Below are 12,503 nucleotides of genomic sequence, written 5' to 3' on the forward strand. Positions count from 1 at the left end.
GGGGACAGAGAGAGAGAGGGCGCGCGGGGGACAGAGAGAGAGAGGGCGCGCGGGGGACAGAGAGAGAGAGGGCGCGCGGGGGACAGAGAGAGAGAGAGGGCGCGCGGGGGACAGAGAGAGAGGGGACGCGCGGGGGACAGAGAGAGAGAGGGCGCGCGGGGGACAGAGAGAGAGAGGGCGCGCTGGGCACAGGAGAGAGAGAGAGATGGGAGGGGTTCCTGATCCAGGCCTCGCGCTGGGGCTCTGGAATGTCTGAATCCCGTCCTCGCTGTGTTTCTCTGGGAAGCGAGTGGCGTGACTACCTTGTCATGTTCCTCTTTGCTCAAACTGAGTGCCAGTCGCATCTGCAGGTCCTCGCTGGGTACTGTGGGTGAATGCTGTGGAGGGGGCAGCAAACAGAGGGGGGCTGTTAATGTGGGGGTGAGAAACTCAGCCAGCTGTCTGTCCCCCACACTCACTCACTCAATCGCTCCCTCAATCCCACTCCCCCATCCCACCTCCCCTCACCCACCTCCGAACCCTCCCTCCAGCCTCAGCTGCAGTCTCTCAGGGTCACAGAGGTTTCCAGCAGGGAAACGGGCCCTGGGCCCAACTGACGTCTTTTTAACCCCTGAGTTAGTCCCAATTGCCTGCGTTTGGCCCGGATCCCTCGATACCCATCGTACCCGTGTTACTGTCTAAACGCTTTTTAAAAGACAACATTGTACCCGCCTCTACTACTGCCTCTGGCAGCTTGTTCCAGACACTCACCACCCTCTGTGTGAAACAATTGCCCCTCTGGACCCTTTTGTATCTCTCCCCTCTCACCTTAAACCTGTGCCCTCTAGTTTTAGACTCCCCGACCTTTGGGAAAAGATATTGATTATCTCGCTGATCTCTGCCCCACAAAGGCCCCCTCCCCACCATCTCCGCCCCTCGATTCCTGCCAGCACACACACCTCACCCTCCCCCCCTGCACCCCCCCGCCCACCCCCCTCCCGCCACCCACCCCCCCGCTCTGGCTCCAGTGAGCCCCGCCCCCACTGGCTCCAACGAGGCCCGCTCCCCCATTCCCCCCCACACTGGCTCCAGCGAGCCCCGCACTCCGCTCCTCCCCCCACACTGGCTCCAGAGAGCCCTGCTGCACACCACCCCCCCCTCCCCCCCCCCCACTGGCTCCAGTGAGCCCCGCTCCCCCGCCCACACTGGCTCCGGCGAGCCCCGCTCTCCCGCACTGGCTCCATCGAGCCCCTCCCCCGCTTTCCCCCCGCCCCAACACTGGCTCCAGCGAGCCCCGCTCCCTGCTCCCCCCCACACTGGCTCCAGCGAGCCCCACTCCCCGCTTCTCACCACCCCCCCGCCGCACTGGGTCCACCGCTCCCCCTACACTGGCTCCAGTGAGCCCCGCTCCCCGCCCCCACACTGGCTCCAGCGAGCCCCACTCCCCGCTTCTCACCACCCCCCCGCCGCACTGGGTCCACCGCTCCCCCTACACTGGCTCCAGTGAGCCCCGCTCCCCGCCCCCACACTGGCTCCAGTGAGCCCCGCTCCCCGCCCCCACACTGGCTCCAGTGAGCCCTGCTCCCCGCCCCCACACTGGCTGCAGTGAGCCCCGCTCCCCGCCCCCACACTGGTTCCAGTGAGCCCCGCACCCCCCACACTAGCTCCAGCGAGCCCCGCTCCCACACTGGCTCCAGTGAGCCCCGCTCCCACACTGGCTCCAGTGAGCCCTGCTCCCCACCCCCACACTGGCTCCAGTGAGCCCTGCTCCCCGCCCCCACACTGGCTCCAGTGAGCCCCGCTCCCCCCACACTGGCTCCAGCGAGCCCCGCTCCCCGCTCCCACACTGGCTCCAGTGAGCCCCGCTCCCCCCACACTGGCTCCAGCGAGCCCCGCTCCCCGCCCCCACACTGGCTCTAGTGAGCCCCGCTCCCCACACACTGGCTCCAGTGAGCCCTGCTCCCTCCACACTGGCTCCAGTGAGCCCTGCTCCCTCCACACTGGCTCCAGTGAGCCCCGCTCCCCCCACACTGGCTCCAGTGAGCCCCGCTCCCCCCACACTGGCTCCAGTGAGCCCTGCTCCCTCCACACTGGCTCCAGTGAGCCCCGCTCCCTGCCCCGACACTGGCTCCAGTGAGCCCCGCTCCCCCCACACTGGCTCCAGCGAGCCCCGCTCCCTGCCCCGACACTGGCTCCAGTGAGCCCCGCTCCCCGCCCCCACACTGGCTCCAGCGAGCCCCGCTCCCCACACACTGGCTCCAGTGAGCCCCGCTCCCCCCACACTGGCTCCAGTGAGCCCCGCTCCCCCCACACTGGCTCCAGCGAGCCCCGCTCCCACACTGGCTCCAGCGAGCCCCGCTCCCCCCACACTGGCTCCAGCGAGCCCCGCTCCCCCCACACTGGCTCCAGTGAGCCCCGCTCCCCCACACTGGCTCCAGTGAGCCCTGCTCCCCGGCTGCCACGTTACCTGATCAGCTTCCTCTTTGCTCATTGCCAGAGCGAGCTGCAGCTGTAACTCCTCCTCCCCCGAGCTCTGAGGCCAGGCCTGCTCCATCTCCGGGGGACTGTGCAATGATCCCGACGAGGAGGCAGGAGCTGAGACAGGGGCTGAAGCCACTGGGGGGGGGGGGGGAGAGAGCAGAACACGCACACACAGGCACACGCATCAGATGGAGACAAATTGTACAAAAATAGCAAGTCTTACACAGTAAAACATCCCCAAACCACTCGCGGGAGGAATTAACTCACCACCAACGCAGAATGGCAGCCATGTCTACCACCTACAAAGAAACGTCCAGCACAGGGACAGGCCCTTCGGCCCTCCAAGCCTGAGCCCATCATGATGCCCGACTAAACTAATAAACTTTCTGCCCTTACCCGGTCCGTATCCCTCTATTCCCTCCCTATTCATGGACCCATCCAGATGCCTCTTAAATGTTGCTAATGTTCCCGCTTCCACCACCTCCTCTGGCAGCGCGTTCCAGGCACCCACCGCTCTCCGCGTGATAAACTTCCCCCGCACATCTCCCTTAAACTTTACTCCTCTCACCTCGAACCGGTGTCCCCCCCTGTAACTGACACTCCCACCCTGAGGAAAAGCCTCTGACTCTCCACCCTGTCTGTGCCTCTCATCATTTTGTAGACCAGGTCTCCCCTCAGCCTCTGTCTTTCCAGTGAAAACAATCCTAGTTTATCCAACCTCTCCTCATAGCCGACACCCTCGAGACCCGGCAGCATCCTGGTGGACCTTCTTCACACTCTCTCCAAAGCTTCCACATCCTTCTGATAGTGTGGTGACCAGAACTGCACGCAATACTCGAAATGTGGCTTAACCAGGGTTTTATATAGCTGCAACATGATTCCCCAACTCTTGTACTCAATGCCCGGCTGATGAGGGCGAGCGTGCCATCTGCCTTCTTAATCACCTTGGCCACCGGTGCTGCCTCTTTTAGGGAACTGTGGACCTGCCGCCCAGATCCCTCTGTATGTTAATGTGCCTAAGGGTTCTGCCATTCACAGTGTAATTCACACTGAGGTCGCCTCACTACAGGAAGGATGTGGAAAAGATTGAAAGGGTGCAGAGGAGATTTACAAGGATGTTGCCTGGATTGAGTGGCATGCCTTATGAGGATAGGCTGAGGGAGCTCGGTCTTTTCTCCTTGGAGAGGCGTAGGATGAGAGGAGACCTAATAGAGGTATATAAGATGTTGAGAGGCATAGATCGGGTGGACTCTCAGAGGCTTTTTCCCAGGGTGGAAATGTCTGCTACGAGAGGACACAGGTTTAAGGTGCTGGGGGGTAGGTACAGGGGAAATGTTAGGGGGAAGTTTTTCACACAGAGGGTGGTGGGCGAGTGGAATCGGCTGCCGTCAGTGGTGGTGGAGGCAAACTCAATAGGGTCTTTTAAGAGACTCCTGGATGAGTACATGGGACTTAATAGGATGGAGGGTTATAGGTAGGCCTAAAAGGTAGGGATGTGTTCGGCGCAACTTGTGGGGCCGAAGGGCCTGTTTTGTGCTGTACTTTTTCTATGTTTCTAAATTTGATCCTCCAAAATGCATCACCTTGCATTTGTCTGGATTAAACTCCATCTGCCATTTCTGTGCTCAAGTCTCTAATCTATCTCTATCCTGTTGTATCCTCTGACAATCCTCGACACTATCACTAACTCCACCAATCTTCGTGTCATCCGCAAATTTACTAATCAGACCACCCACATTTTCCTCCAGATCATATATATATATATATATATACTGCAAACAGCAGAGGTCCCAGCACTGATCCCTGCGGAACTCCACTCGCTACAGATCTCCATTCTGAAAAACACCCTTCCACCGTTACTCTATCTTCTATAACCAAGATGTGGAGATGCCGGCGTGGACTGGGGTAAACACAGTAAGAAGTCTGACACCACCAGGTTTAACCTGGTGTTGTTAGACTTCTATAACCAAGCCAGCTCTGTATCTATCGAGCCAGCCCAGCCCGAATCCCATGTGATTTTAGTTGTTGTACCAGTGGGATCTTGTCAGACACCTTACTAAAGTCCATATAAACTACATCCACCGCTCTTCCCTCATCAATTATCTTTGTCACCTCTTCAAAAAACTCAATCAAGTTGGTAAGACATGACCTTCCCCGTACAAAATTATTATAGAAAGGATATTAAACTGGAAAGAGTGCAGAAAAGATTTACTAGGATGCTACCGGGACTTGATGGTTTGAGTTGTAAAGGAGAGGCTGGATAGACTGGGACTTTTTTCTCTGGAGCGTAGGAGGCTGAGGGGTGACCTTATCGAGGTCTATAAAATAATGAGAGGCACAGATCAGCTAGATAGTCAATATCTTTTCCCAAAGGTAGGGGAGTCTAAAACTAGAGGGCATAGGTTTAAGGTGAGAGGGGAGAGATACAAAAGGGTTCAGAGGGGCAATTCTTTCACACAGAGGGTGGTGAGTGTCTGGAACGAGCTGCCAGAGGTAGTAGTAGAGGCGGGTACAATTTTGTCTTTTGAAAAGCATTTAGACCGTTACATGGGTACGATGGGTATAGAGGGATATGGGCCAAATGCAGGCAATTGGGACTAGCTTAGGGGTTAAAAAAAGGGGCGGCATGGACAAGTTGGGCCGAAGGGCCTGTTTGCATGTTGTAAACCTCCATGACACCGTGCTGCCTGTCACTAACTAGTTCATTTTCTTCCAAATGTGCATGTACGCTGTCCCTCGGTATCTTCTCCAAAAGCTTCCCCACCACTGACGTCAGGCTCACCAGCCTAGAATTCCATGGATTATCCTCATCAAGGGAACAGCACTGGTTATTCTGCAGTCCTCTGGAACCTCGCCTGTGGTCAAACAGGCTGTGAAGACATTTCTTGAGGCCTGAGTAAACTCTTCCCCTGCCTCCCACAATAACCAGGGAAAGATCCTATTTGGCCCCGGGGACATGTCTATCTTAATGCAATTCAGGAAACCAAACACTTCCTTCTTTGATATATTAATGTTCTCAAGAGTGTTCACACACCTATCCCTGACCTCAATCTCCCTCATGTCCTTCTCCTTGGTGAATACTGATACAAAGTACTCATTAAAGATCTCACTCACTTCCTGTGGTTCCACACAAAACTTCTCTCCATTATCCCCTCGTGGGCCGACTCTTTCTCTTGCTCCCCTCTTGCTCCTAATATATGCATAAAAATCCTTGGGATTCTTCTTGACCCTGTTTGCTGAAGACATTTCATGGCCCCTTTAGCCCTCCTAATTCCATGTTTAAGTTCCTTCCTACTTTCACTCTGCTCCTCGAGGCCCTCGTCAGCTGTTAGAAGCCTGGATGTATCGTATGCTTCCTTTTTCCTGCAGCGACTCACCAAGGCTCCTTCGACAGCACCTTCCAAACCCGCCACCTCTACCACCTAGAAGGACAAGGGCAGCAGACACATGGGGAACACCCCCACCTGCAAGCTCCCCCTCCGAGCCCCACACACACCATCCTGACTTGGAAATATATCGGCCGTTCCTTCACTGTCGCTGGGTCAAAATCCTGGAACTCCCTAACAGCACTGTGGGTGTACCTACACCACACGGACTGACTGATGTCCAATAACAATCCTGGAACACCCTCCCTAACAGCACTGTGGGTGTACCTACACCACACGGGACTGACTGATGTCCAATAACAATCCTGGAACTCCCTCCCTAACAGCACCGTGGGTGTACCTACACCACACGGGACTGACTGATGTCCAATAACAATCCTGGAACTCCCTCCCTAACAGCACTGTGGGTGTACCTACACCACACGGGACTGACTGATGTCCAATAACAATCCTGGAACTCCCTCCCTAACAGCACTGTGGGTGTACCTACACCACACGGGACTGACTGATGTCCAATAACAATCCTGGAACTCCCTCCCTAACAGCACCGTGGGTATACCTACACCACATGGGACTGACTGATGTCCAATAACAATCCTGGAACTCCCTCCCTAACAGCACTGTGGGTGTACCTACACCACACGGGACTGACTGATGTCCAATAACAATCCTGGAACTCCCTCCCTAACAGCACTGTGGGTGTACCTACACCACACGGGACTGACTGATGTCCAATAACAATCCTGGAACTCCCTCCCTAACAGCACTGTGGGTGTACCTACACCACACGGGACTGACTGATGTCCAATAACAATCCTGGAACACCCTCCTTAACAGCACTGTGGGTGTACCTACCCCACACGGGACTGCAGCGGGTTCAAGATGGCGACTCACCCACCACCTTCTCGAGGGGCAATTAGGGAATGGGTAATAAATGCTGGGCCCGGCCAGTGACACCCACATCCCGGGAAACGATAAAAGGAAAATACTGCACGCAACAATTCAATCTGACTCCGAGACATGGGAGGAGATATTAGGGGGTGACCGAAAGCTCGGTCGGAGGGGGATGCTTCAAGGAGCTTCTTAAAAAAGGAGAGAGGGAGACAGAGGGAGAGGTGGGGAAGCTGCTGGGTGGGGAGGGGAACGAGAGAGTGAGGGAGGCCGAGGGGGGCAAGAGGGAGGCCGGCCAAGGTGAGGGGGGGAAAGAGGGCAGAGTGGGAGCTGGGGAGGGAGCAGGAGAAGACGCATGAGGGTTAGGTTGGGATGTGGAGGCGTTTACAATCACATCAGCCATGATGTTTTGAACGGGCAAGCAGACTCAATGGACAGTGGCCTCCCCTTGCTCCGAATTCAAGCCATCTTACTGAACGGCCTCTGCTCCCGGAAGCTAGTGGAGGTGGTACAGAGGCTGTAATAACCTTGCTGATAAACACGGCAAGGGCTCAAAGTCCTTGAGTCTCTCCTTATCAACAACAAATATTAAACTCACAATTTGAGTCACCTTCATCAGAGCACGTTAGGAAAGACGGAGGGAGTGCTGCACTGTGTAGATGTATATACTCTAGGATTTGAGCTCTATAATCCAGACCGACACTCCTCCCGGTGCCAGTACTGAGGGAGTGCTGCACTGTCGGAGGTAGATGTATATACTCTAGGATTTGAGCCTTATTATCCAGACCGACACTCCCCCCGGTGCCAGTACTGAGGGAGTGCTGCACTGTCGGAGGTAGATGTATATACTCTAGGATTTGAGCTCCATAATCCAGGCCGACACTCCCCCCGGTGCCAGTACTGAGGGAGTGCTGCACTGTCGGGGGTAGATGTATATACTCTAGGATTTGAGCTCCATAATCCAGACCGACACTCCTCCCGGTGCCAGTACTGAGGGAGTGCTGCACTGTCGGGGGTAGATGTATATACTCTAGGATTTGAGCTCCATAATCCAGGCCGACACTCCCCCCGGTGCCAGTACTGAGGGAGTGCCGCACTGTCAGAGGGTCAGTACTGAGGGAGTGCCGCACTGTCAGAGGGTCAGTGCTGAGGGAGTGCTGCACTGTCAGAGGGTCAGTACTGAGGGAGTGCCGCACTGTCAGAGGGTCAGTACTGAGGGAGTGCCGCACTGTCAGAGGGTCAGTGCTGAGGGAGTGCTGCACTGTCAGAGGGTCAGTACTGAGGGAGTGCCGCACTGTCAGAGGGTCAGTACTGAGGGAGTGCCGCACTGTCGGGGGTAGATGTATATACTCTAGGATTTGAGCTCTATAATCCCCCCATCCCAGGGACCAATCGAGTGCCCCTTCGCTGTGAGGCTCCAATGTCAGTCTATCCTTTGTGAAATGTGGAAACCAAAACTGGGTCCAGTGTCCCAGACGTGGCCTCATTAACACCCTGGAGAATTGTAGCCAGATTTCTCTATCCCTGCCATCCAATCCTCTTTGCCATAAAGGCCAGCGCACCATTCGCCTTCCTGACCGCTTGCTGCAGCCACACACTAACTCTCGGTGTTCCTCATATCCTCACCCAATTTACGCCCATTTTCTGCTTCCTGCTCCTTACCCATTGCCCTGCCCATGCCAATATAGTACCCCCAACTCCATGAACCTCAATCTTGCTGATTAAGCTTTTGTGTCACCTTATCAAATGCCTGTTGGTATTCCAGGTACATCACATCTACAAGTCCCCCTCTATCTACCCTACTTGTTACATCGTCAACAAAGATGCCAAGAAGTTTGTCAATCAGGATTAGAGGGATGGTCATGGATGGAGAGTTAGGGGATTAGAGGGAGGGTCTTCGATGGGAGAGTCAGGGGATTAGGGGGATGGTCTTCGATGGGAGAGTCAGGGGATTAGAGGGATGGTCAGGGGATTAGAGGGATGGTCTTCGATGGGAGAGTCAGGGGATTAGAGGGATGGTCAGGGGATTAGAGGGATGGTCTTCGATGGGAGAGTCGGGGATTAGAGGGATGGTCTTCGATGGAGGGTTAGGGGATTAGAGGGAGGGTCTTCGATGGGAGAGTTAGGGGATTAGAGGGAGGGTCTTCGATGGAGAGTTAGGGGATTAGAGGGAGGGTCGTCGATGGGAGAGTTGGGGGATTAGAGGGAGGGTCTTCGATGGGAGAATTAGGGGATTAGAGGGAGGGTCTTCGATGGGAGAGTTAGGGGATTAGAGGGAGGGTCGTCGATGGGAGAGTTGGGGGATTAGAGGGAGGGTCTTCGATGGGAGAATTAGGGGATTAGAGGGAGGGTCTTCGATGGAGAGTTAGGGGATTAGAGGGAGGGTCTTCGATGGAGAGTTAGGGGATTAGAGGGAGGGTCTTCGATGGAGAGTTAGGGGATTAGAGGGAGGGTCTTTGATGGAGAGTTAGGGGATTAGAGGGAGGGTCTTCGATGGAGAGTTAGGGGATTAGAGGGAGGGTCTTTGATGGAGGGTTAGGGGATTAGAGGGATGGTCTTCGATGGAGAGTTAGGGGATTAGAGGGAGGGTCATCGATGGGAGAGTTGGGGGATTAGAGGGAGGGTCTTCGATGGAGAGTTGGGGGATTAGAGGGAGGGTCATCGATGGGAGTTGGGGGATTAGAGGGAGGGTCATCGATGGGAGTTGGGGATTAGAGGGAGGGTCGTCGATGGAGAGTTAGGGGATTAGAGGGAGGGTCATCGATGGGAGAGTTGGGGGATTAGAGGGAGGGTCTTCGATGGAGAGTTGGGGGATTAGAGGGAGGGTCTTCAATGGAGAGTTAGAGGATTAGAGGGAGGGTCATCGATGGGAGTTGGGGATTAGAGGGATGGTCTTCGATGGAGAGTTAGGGGATTAGAGGGAGGGTCTTCGATGGGAGTTGGGGATTAGAGCGATGGTCTTCGATGGGAGTTGGGGATTAGAGCGATGGTCTTCGATGGGAGTTGGGGATTAGAGGGAGGGTCTTCGATGGAGAGTTGGGGGATTAGAGGGAGGGTCTTCGATGGAGAGTTGGGGGATTAGAGGGAGGGTCTTCAATGGAGAGTTAGAGGATTAGAGGGAGGGTCATCGATGGGAGTTGGGGATTAGAGGGATGGTCTTCGATGGAGAGTTAGGGGATTAGAGGGAGGGTCTTCGATGGGGGTTGGGGATTAGAGCGATGGTCTTCGATGGGAGTTGGGGATTAGAGCGATGGTCTTCGATGGGAGTTGGGGATTAGAGCGATGGTCTTCGATGGGAGTTGGGGATGCCCTCACCTGTTGCGACCTGCGCTAGCTTCTGTTTTGTCTTCAGGGCATTGGCCCGTTCCTCCTGCAGTTTCTCGTTGTCCTTCAGCAGGGCCACCAACTGCTTGGCCTTCTCCCGGACGTTCAGCCCCTGGTCCTTCCCGTCGCGGTCCACGTACTGGAAGTCACGCAGGGTCTGCACAGCATAGATGTTCTCGCGGCACTGCTGTGCCACCCGCTCCGAGCCCGTTTTCACCAGGTACTCGGCCAACGTCAGCGCCTTGTAGACATGCCGCCAGTTCTTGCCGTGGTCGTTGAGGCGGCGCCACAACATGCCCATGATCTCCGAGAAGGCCACCACGTTATAGGTGAGATCGGCGATCTCGCACATCAGGGAGCTCGAGGGCCCCCAGGGGTCGTTGGAGGTGGCCTCGCGCACCTTGATCTCCGCCTCCGAGTAGTTGTGCACAATGTTTTTCACCTGTCGGCGCAGCGAGGAGGTCGACATGGTTTTCCCAGCTCAGCAGAGACGGAACGAGAGAAACAGAGGAGGAGGGAGAAGGAAAAGTGGCGACCAGGTTTGGAAGCTCGAGCACCGGGTGTCTCTCTCTTTCTTTCCCCTTCCCGTCTTCCCTCCAGGACGCTCCCTCCCCCCCCCTTCACAGTTGTTAGAGGTGATGGGGGGAGAGAGAGAGAGAGCGAGTGAGGGAGAGAGAGAGAGGACGAGTGTGCGATGCAGGATAGGGAGGCTCCGGGTCTTCAGCCTCCAGGCCGGTCTGGCATTCCAGCCAACGAGTGAGGGGGCGTGGGGGTTGCGTGGGGGGGGGGGGGGGGGGGGGGGGAGAAGGGGGGTGGGGGGGGGGGGGGGGAGAAGGGGGGGTGGGGGGAGCTGGAGAGAGAGTCTAGCTGGAGGGCTCCACCATCCTCAAGTGGCGATGATTTCTGTGGAGAGAGACGGAGGCAGTTAGAGAAAACACTGGAATGGGGGGGGGGTGATGGTGGAGGAAAGAGAGGGAAAGAGAGATAGAGGCAGACAGTCCCTCCCCTTCTCTCTGTCCCTGTCCCCCCATCCCTGCCCCCCTCTCTCCGTTACAGACCGCTCCCCAATAATTGCGCCATTTTCCGTGTCCCCGACGTCTCGCCTCCACTCCTTCACCCTCCCTTTCCCGCTGGTTTCTCACGATGATTGTCGAAGAGATCAGTTTGGGAGCTGCGTCTGGAGGATTAAAGGGGTTGGGGCAGAAAGAGAACCTGGGGGAAGGGGGATCCCAGAGGTGATCCCAGGGGGAAGGGGGATCCCAGAGGTGATCCCAGAGGGAAGGGGGATCCCAGACGGAGGGGGGGATCCCGGAGGTGATCCCAGAGGGAGGGGGGATCCTGGAGCTGATCCCAGAGGGAAGAGGGGTTCTTGGAGGTGATCCCAGAGAGAAGGGAGATCCTGGAGGTGATCCCAGAGAGAAGGGTGATCCTGGAGGTGGTCCCAGAGAGAGGGGGGATCCTGGATGTGGTCCCAGAGGGAAGGGGGTCCTGGATGTGATCCTAGAGCGAAGGGGGATCCTGGATGTGATCCTAGAGGGAAGGGGGGATCCTGGATGTGATCCTAGAGGGAAGGGGGGATCCTGGATGTGATCCTAGAGCGACGGGGGATCCTGGATGTGATCCCAGAGGGAAGGGGGATCCTGGATGTGATCCTAGAGGGAAGGGGGGATCCTGGATGTGATCCTAGAGGGAAGGGGGGATCCTGGATGTGATCCTAGAGGGAAGGGGGGATCCTGGAGGTGATCCCAGAGGGAAGGGGCTCCTGGAGGTGATCCCAGAGGGAAGGGGCTCCTGGAGGTGATCCCAGAGGGATGGGGGATCCTGAATGGATCCCATGGGGAGTTCTCTCTCTCTCTGAGACGGTTTGATGATGAAATGAGACTTTGGGCTGGGGCTGCTGCAGTTTCTCCTTCTCCATGTCAATGTAGGACACCAGGAGCTTCATTAACACTCCCCCTCCCCCAGCATTCACACCTCTCTCTCCCTCCCTCCATCCCCATTCCCCCCTCTCTCTCTCTCTCTCTCACCTTCTCTCTCTCTCTCTTTTCTTTCTCAGTTCTCTCACAGATTCCAAGATCTGCAACAAAATGGCGCCACTTCCGCTTCCCCCTCCCTCTCCCTCTATCGATTTCCTGTTCCGGCTGACGCTCCGTTCTCTGCATATTAATGAGGCATTGTCCTCCCGCCCAATGGGAGGCGCCGGTCTCTGCATATTAATGAGGTATTGTCCTCCCGCCCAATGGGAGGGGCCGGTCTCTGCATATTAATGAAGTACTGTCCTCTCGCCCAATGGGAGACGTACGGTTAGCATATTAATGAGGCATTGTCCTCCCGCCCAATGGGAGGGGCCGGTCTCTGCATATTAATTATATATTGTCCTCCCGCCCAATGGGAGGCGGACGGTCTGCATATTAATGAGGCATTGTCCTCCCTACCAATCGG

General features: G+C 56.3%; 1 protein-coding gene across 1 annotated transcript; it reads right to left on the reverse strand.

The window, feature by feature from the left end:
* Positions 1–6: 6 nt before the first annotated feature.
* Positions 7–12,175, reverse strand: epn1a (epsin 1a; the record flags this gene model as incomplete). The annotated part of the gene is made up of 4 exons (XM_078207714.1): positions 12,089–12,175; positions 10,053–10,964; positions 2,447–2,595; positions 7–377 (listed from the first exon to the last, which is right to left on the reverse strand). Coding segments are annotated over exons 2-4 (998 nt in total), but the record flags the coding sequence as incomplete, so codon positions are not given.
* Between the last annotated feature and the right edge of the window lie 328 nt (positions 12,176–12,503).

This window comes from Mustelus asterias, unplaced genomic scaffold, assembly GCF_964213995.1.
Source record: "Mustelus asterias unplaced genomic scaffold, sMusAst1.hap1.1 HAP1_SCAFFOLD_2634, whole genome shotgun sequence".
NCBI classification, from domain to species: Eukaryota; Metazoa; Chordata; class Chondrichthyes; order Carcharhiniformes; family Triakidae; genus Mustelus; species Mustelus asterias.